The sequence below is a fragment of the Scomber japonicus genome, unplaced genomic scaffold, assembly GCF_027409825.1.
Source record: "Scomber japonicus isolate fScoJap1 unplaced genomic scaffold, fScoJap1.pri scaffold_609, whole genome shotgun sequence".
In the NCBI taxonomy this organism is placed as follows: Eukaryota; Metazoa; Chordata; class Actinopteri; order Scombriformes; family Scombridae; genus Scomber; species Scomber japonicus.
In genome coordinates, this window is record NW_026518659.1 from 15001 (window position 1) to 22849 (window position 7849).

The following is a 7849-nucleotide window of genomic DNA, read 5'->3' on the forward strand; positions in this document are numbered from 1 at the left end:
TCAAATTTGGCAGGGTGGTTAACAACACACTTTTCTGTGGTATGTAAAACTCAGAACACATATTTATTCTTACTTTACACGGACTTTAAGAAAAGAAGAAAGAAGAAAGTAAACTTTTGCAAAGCAGACTCTGTGTTAATCACGTCTGCGTCACATAGTGATTGGGGTTTTTTTCATTCATGATTCACCTTGAAATATGACTCACACGTAGAAATGACTCCACATTAATGAATGAATGTCAGCACGAGTCTTACTGACACCACAAATACATGATGATGTCATTCTAAAAACAAAAAAGCCAAACAAAGCAACACTCAGTTCAGGGCCAACGGCTGTAAAAACCTCCCTTGTCCTTTTTAGTTATGCAGCTATCTCCTCTCCCTCTCCTCAATCATCCTCCCTTCATTCACTCCGAGACTCTCTGCACTCCTCCTCCAAACACAAGGGGAGGAGTGAGGAGAGGAGGAGGAGGTGTGTGTGTGTGTGTGGGGGGGGGGGGGGGGTGTAGGAGTTGGGGGTCTTTGGTGCTGAGTAAAGCCAGCTCATACTGTTGCTGCTGCGTGGGGTCTGAGCTCAACATTTCCGGGGAAAAGGCATGAGGCATCGCCCGGTCGCCGCGGTAACCGTTGATAGAAACTTTGCTCAGGGAAAGCGTTCCCGAAGGAAACCCTAACACCGCCCCCCCCCCCCCCCCCCCCCCCCTCCTTTTTTCATTATACAGTCATTAAATGTCACTGACTCAATGGTATGACTAGATTGAGTTTTTGTGTGTGTGTGTGTGTGTGTGTGTGTGTGTGTGTGTGTGTGTGTGTGTATGTGTGTGTGTGTGTGTGTGTGTGTGAAAGCACCGACAGGACATGAATAAGAACAAGAGGATGAAAAATATTTGTTTAACAGGCAAAAAAAAACAAACATCTATGAGTTCATGAGATAACTGAATTTCTATTGTAAAAGTAGAAATAACTAAAAAATAAATAAGCTAATATAAATTCTGGGAAAGATGAACCAGTTTTTCGTCCTTTTATAGTCCTTAAGATAAAAAGGTCTTTGTGCTTTGAATGACTCATCTGCTGCATCATCAGGTGGAAGATTTGGGGAGGAAAGAAACACAGAAACTGTCGAAGCCTCAAAGACAAATTCATGGAAATGGAAAGATGTGTTTTTTCTTTCGTAATCAGGATTTCACTCGTTATATAAATAAGCTGTAAATGATGATGAACACTTATTTAACACTTTCATCGCAAAGCCTGGACCCTCCTTCCTTCCATCTGTCTTTCTTCCCTTTCTCCCATCTTTCCTTCTTTCATTCCATATTTCCGTCCTGTCTTCTTTTCCTTCCTTCCTTCCTTCATTCCATATTTCCGTCCTGTCTTCTTTTCCTTCCTTCCTTCCTTCATTCCATATTTCCGTCCTGTCTTCTTTTCCTTCCTTCCTTCCTTCATTCCATATTTCCATCCTGTCTTCTTTTCCTTCCTTACTTCCTTCCTTCCTTCATTTCATATTTCCATCCTGTCTTCTTTTACTTCCTTCTTCTCTTCCTCCCTTCCTTCTTCCATTCCTTCCTTCCATCTTTCCTTCCTGTCTTCTTTTCCTTCCTTCCTTCCATCTGTCTTTCTTCCCTTTCTCCCATCTTTCCTTCCTGTCTTCTTTTCCTTCCTTCCTTCCTTCCATCTGTCTTTCTTCCCTTTCTCCAATCTTTCCTTCCTGTCTTCTTTTCCTTCCTTCCTTCCTTCCATCTGTCTTTCTTCCCTTTCTCCCATCTTTCCTTCCTGTCTTCTTTTCCTTCCTTCCTTCATTCCATATTTCCATCCTGTCTTCTTTTCCTTCCTTCCTTCATTCCATATTTCCATCCTGTCTTCTTTCCCTTCCTTCCTTCCATATTTCCATCCTGTCTTCTTTTACATCCTGTCTTCTTTTCCTTCCTTCCTTCCTTCCTCTCTTCCTTCCTTCTTTCCTTCCATCTGTCTTTCTTTCTTTCCCTCCATCTTTCCTTCCTGTCTTGTTTTCCTTCCTTCCTTCCTTCCTTCCTTTCTTTCTTTCCTTCTTTCCTTCCTTCCTTCCTTCCTTCCTTCCTGTTAATGATCTGGCCACATGAGATCAAACTGGTCTGTATGTGGCCCTTTAATGAAAATGAGTTTGACACCTCTGCTCTACAGTCATTTATATTAATTCACAGCTCAATAAACAGGCATATATTACAGTGCAGTGCCTCTTTTATGAGTCTTCTTATCAAACAAGACCAAAAAGGCAACATACTGTATATAACTGTAGTTGAGTTGAGAGGGGGAAAAAAGAAAAAAAAGAAAGAAAAATGTGACTCTATGTGAGCACATGATGAGGCTCACCTTTGAGCTCCTTTGTAAAATAATGTTAATCTGACCAGTTAGACCACTTTACCTTCACCTCTCTCTCTCTCTCGCTCTCTTCATCTGTCACACACACACACACGCACACACATACACACACACACACACACACACACACACACCTATATCTAGGATCAAGCCAAGGACAATCTGATTAGTCAGCTTTAAATGGCTGCCAAATATCCCCTTTACACACACCCACTTGCACGCACTACATGCTGAAATAAGTCTTTCTGACTCTGTGTGTGTGTGTGTGTGTGTGTGCGTGTGTGTGTGTGTGCGTGTGTGTGAATACTGACTCAGGTTTTCCCCATTTCTTTTACACATATATAATAAAAAGAGAGCAAACTGGTGTCAAAAACAAAGACCAGGATTAGGAGTAGTTACCGTCCGTCCGTCCCACACAGCGACACAACATGACGTCTTCATGAGCCAATCACGTGCCCTGATGAGTTACACCCCCCCTCTTCCACTCCCCCCCTCCCCCAAACCACCACCACCACCACCACCACCACTACCTTTTCATCTGTAATTAGCATCTTAACCCTCCCACCCAACGCTCACACAGCGACCCAGATTCAGAGCAGAGTGAAGTGAAGTGAAACAGAAAAGTGAGGCATGTTTTCATCTGTGTGTGTGTGTGTGTGTGTGTGTGTGTGTGTGTGTGTGTGTGTGTGTGTGTGTGTGTGTGTGTGGGTGTGTGTGTGGGTGTGTGTGTGACCGGAAAGGGGGAGGACAGAAACAAAACAAAACAAAACAAAACAAAACAGAACAGAAAAAAAAAAAAAAAGGTCTGACGGTGCCAGACAAATAAGTGGGGGGATGAGATGAGCTTGCCGGGGCTCCGTTGGGAATCTCTCTGCATGGGAACGGGACGGGAGGCGGACACAAAGCCGGCTGATTACAGGCCGGCCGGCTGTGCGGGGGTCCTCTTTGTCTCTGTGACCCACCGTCCCAATAGAAAGGGCAGGAGCGCTTGTTTTATTTCCCCCCTAAACTGAGTCATCACCTTTTTTTTTTTTTTAGGATGACAGCCTGCGTCCAGTCAAAAAGAGGAGTTGGGAGAGAAAGGTGCAAATGAAGAAGAAAAAAAAGGACTAACCAGTAAAAAAGTAACTCATTCTGTCTATTAGTGCTGAAATGATCAATTAACGGGTACATTAAGTGATTAAAAAGTTATTTATCAAGCCAAAAAAAAACACTAAACAGCTCCTCAAATGTTTTTTCTGTTAACTGAATCCATCAATCAATCAATAAATCAATCAAACTTTAATTATTAAGCACTTTTCATGCAGCTTAATGTAGTTTAAAGTGCTTTAAAGTTAGTTAAGAAGCTGATAATAAGACAAGAACAAGAGATAACATAAAGAAAAGGAATAAAAACAATGAGAAAATAAAAAAGAACAAATTAAATATGTTATATACAAAGACAATAAAGTATCTTATCTCACTTAAAAGTAAAAAAGAAAAGAAAAAAACTGAGACCAATGCATGCAAGAGAAACTAATGATCATAAATAAAGTTAAATAAATAAGAAAAAATGGCTGCAACTAATAATTATTTTCAATTAAATGGCAAAAATTGCTAATAAAATGCACATTACAGTTTCCTAAAGCCAAAGATTTTGTCCTTATATTACTTTTTATTTTAACAACAGTGCAAAAAAGTCAAAGATATTCAAAGTACTCATCATCATATAAAACAAAGAAAAGCTTCAGCTCTAGTTTTATATGCATGTTAATTGAATATATTTGCATTTTGAATTTCTATTTGTCACATTGGACTATGTACAGAAGGGGGATGGGATCTTTACTTATAAAGATATTCAATGTATTATCAAATAAAACAAAGAAAAGCTTAAACTTATCATTTAACTCTAGTTTTAGATACATGTTAATTGAATATATTTGCATTTTGAACTTATATTTGTCACCTGGACTGTGGAAATAAGGGGGAGGGCTAAACTAATCATTTAGTTCTAGTTTTAGATACATGTTAATTGAATATATTTGTATTTTTAACCCCAATTAGTCACCTTAGACTATTGAAAGGAGGCTATTTTCAATTTTTTTTCTTGTAAATTAAAAAACAACAACTCTTCTTTCTCTCCATGAAACTTCATTAGTTTCACCAAAACAAGTTGTGGGATAATAGAGAAGAGGGGGGGGGGGGGAGTTTCCCTCTTTTAATTAAAACACGCTGTTGCTTTCTGTGTTGGTCTTATTAGATTTAGCTTCTTGCATTAATTAAGTGGCTCCTTCTCCTCCTCCTCTTCCTTGTCCTCCTACTCCTCCTAGTCCTTCTTTCTCTACTCTCAAGCTGAGCGATGGAGTGAGTCTGAAGTGTGTTTTTTAAGAGAGACAGAAAGAGAAAGAGACACACAGAGAGAGAGAGAGAGAGAGACAGAGAGAGAGACACAGAGAGAGAAAGACAGAGAAGGAGAGAGTGAGAGAGCGAGAGAGAGACACACAGAGAGAGAGAGAGAGAGAGAGAGAGAGAGAGAGAGAGAGAGAAACAGAGAGAGAGAAAGACAGAGAGGGGGGGGCAGAAAGAGAGAGAAAGACAGAGAAGGAGAGAGAGAGAGAGAGAGAGAGAGAGAGAGAGAGAGAGAGAGAGAGAGAGAGAGAGAGAGAGAGAGAGAGAGAGAGACGGGGGGGGCAGAGAGAGAGAGAGACTCAGCTATTCATTAATATAAATGTTCTCACAACTGCAGCAGGTGTAGAGTAAATGTATGCACATATATTAAAATGTACTGTAAGAGTCTTTACTCTGATGGATGTGTGATGGGAAGCCTGAGAAAGACTTCAGTTCATTCATACATGAGTTTTAGAGACCTCTGATCATATTTAATTCCTGAAAACCTGATATATATACAATCAGATACATGTAGTACAAAGATAAACCAATGCAATGTTGAATTACTAAATATTTTGTAGCTTATTTTATGGTAAATTCCTGTTGAACTTGTGTGAATCAAATTACAGCAGGTACTGTAATAGAAGCTCATTTATCTACATTACATATTATTATTATCATGCATAAAAAAGATTAAAAGGTGTTGTTAGAGCTTTATGCAGGACCTTTTCATGTGTTTTAAAAAAATCATGCTATGAAAAATAAATTGCAAAATAAATTCTCTGTGTATCAAATATGATATAAAACAAAACTCATAGATGCAAAGTGTTTTTTACTTGTCAGAAGGTCCAATAATAAACTCCAGTTTCAAAGAATTTTCATTTTCTGGCAATTATTTGATGGTTCAGGCTTTATAGGGTTAAGTAGAAAGAAAGAAAGAAAGAATAAAGAAAGAAAGAGGAGAGAGAGAGAGAGAGAGAGAGAGAGAGAGAGAGAGAGAGAGAGAGAGAGAGAGAGAGAGAGAGAGAGAGAGAGAGAGAGAGAGAGAGGGAGAGAGAGAGAGGGGATAAAGATGACGCTAATGTTTTTAGAGAGAATACTTTGATGTTCTGCCACTGTTTCTTTCTCCCTCTTTTTTTTTTAATTCCCTCGTTTCTTCACCAATATGACAGCCAGTAGAGCTCCGTGGGTGTGTGTGTGTGTGTGGGTGTGTGGGTGTGTGTGTGTGTTATGTTGTCGTTTCGAGTCGGAGAGGACACACACAACAATAACAGCAGCAGCAGCGGCAGCGGAGAGACAGACGCGTTAACATTTGTGTTTCACACGCAGAGAACACAAACAGAGCCATAAAACTGGGTGGTGCTGCTCTCTGTGTGTGTGTGTGTGTGTGTGTGTGTGTGTGTGTGTGTGTGTGTGTGTGTCAGAGAGTGTGTGTTTTGGGATGGGGATGGTGATCTCTGACCTTTTCCCATCACAACACACACACACAGCCGCTAATGTGACCGAGCTGACGAGTTAACAAAGAGCCGCCGACACACACAGATTTAAAAAGAAACACACACACTTACCTTCACACTGATGCACTTCTAATTGTATGTTGTGTTTTACTTGATTTTATATATTCTATTTATTCCTCTAGCTACTTTAATCATGTACTATTACTTATATTATATTAATGTTCCTTTTAATCCTTAAAACAGACTCTTTAACATGCTGCTCACTACAGATATTTGTGTTCAAATGTAGGAAGCAAAAGTAAAAAGTAAAAAGTTCTAATCTACTTAACCCTCCTGTTGTCCTCGAGTCAAGGAAAGAAGGGAGGAAGGAAGGGTGGAGGGGAGGAAGAAGGAAGAAGGATGAAAGGGAGGGAAGAAGAAAGGAAAGGAGGGAGGGAGGAAGGATGGAAGGGAGGAAGGAAGAAAGACGGATGGAAGGGTGGAGGGAGGAAGAAGGAAGGAAAGGAGGGAGGGAGGAAGGAAGGAAAGAAGGAAGGACAGATGGAAGGAAGGAAGGAAGGAAGGAAGAAATGGAGGGAGGAAGGAAGGAAGGAAAGGAGGGAGGGAGGAAGGAAGAAAAGGAGGGATGAAGGGAGGGAGAAAGGAAAAGAAGAAGGGAGGAAGGTAGGGGGGAGGAAAGAAAGAGAGAAGGAGGGAGGGAGGAAAGAAAGGAAGGAAAGAAGGAAGGAAGGAGGGAAAGAAGGACAGAAGGAAGGAAGAAAGGGGGATGGAGGAAGGAAAGAAGGAAGGGAGGAAAGAGAGAGGAAGGAAAGAAAGAGAAGGAAGGAGGGAGGAAGGACAGACGGAAGGAAGGAAGGAAGGGAGGAAAGAAGGAAGGGAGGAAGGGAGAAAGGAAAAGAAGAGGGAGGAAGGTAGGGGGGGAGGAAAGGAAGGGAGGAAAGAAGGAACAGTCAAAACAGACGGGGTCAGTTTGACCCGGGAGGACGACAGGAAGGTTAAGTACAGTAACAGAGTACAAACACTCGTCTCATCGCCTCACCTGAACAGGTTCTCCGCTCCGGCTCTCATGCGCATCTCCTTGTTGATCTGCTGGTTGATGCGAGCTCGCCGGTGCTGCAGTTTACTGCGCTGAGTCTGGGCGAAAGGGTCACATCCCTGCAGAGAGAGAGAGAGAGAGAGAGAGAGAGAGAGAGAGAGAGAGTGAGAGTGAGAGTGAGAGTGAGAGTGAGAGAGAGAGAGAGAGAGAGAGAGAGAGAGAGGATGCATCAATCACACCAATCATTGATGGCTGCATGGCTCAAACCTTCACTTGATTGATATCCTCATATTAGGAAAAAGCTTTTCTCCTATTTTTTTAACCCTCCTGTTGTCCTCGAGTCAAGGAAGGAAGGAAGGAAGGATGGAAAGGAAGGGAGAAGGTAGGAAGAAGGAAGGAAGGGTGGAACGGAGAAAGGAAGGAAGGAAAGGAGGAAGGAAGGATGGAAGGGAGAAAGAAGGAAGGAAAGGAGGAAGGAAGGGAAAGCGGAAGGAAGGGAGAAAGGAGGAAGCAAAGAAGGAAGGGAGGAAGAAGGAAGGAAAGGAGGGAGGAAGGCAGGAGCAAGGGTAGTAGAACAACATTAACCGTTGCATAGATTGCAGATGGCTTGTGTTTTATCCGTCTCATTTAATCCA

General features: G+C 41.6%; 1 protein-coding gene across 1 annotated transcript in view; it reads right to left on the reverse strand.

The window, feature by feature from the left end:
- LOC128354802 (rhophilin-1-like) overlaps positions 1-7339 on the reverse strand; it is a gene marked incomplete at both ends in the record, with an annotated part of 21346 nt that extends 14007 nt beyond the window's left edge. Inside the window, one exon of the mRNA XM_053314957.1 lies at positions 7218-7339. Within this exon, the coding sequence (XP_053170932.1) occupies positions 7218-7339 (122 nt within the window). The remainder of the gene's footprint in view (positions 1-7217) is intronic.
- Between the last annotated feature and the right edge of the window lie 510 nt (positions 7340-7849).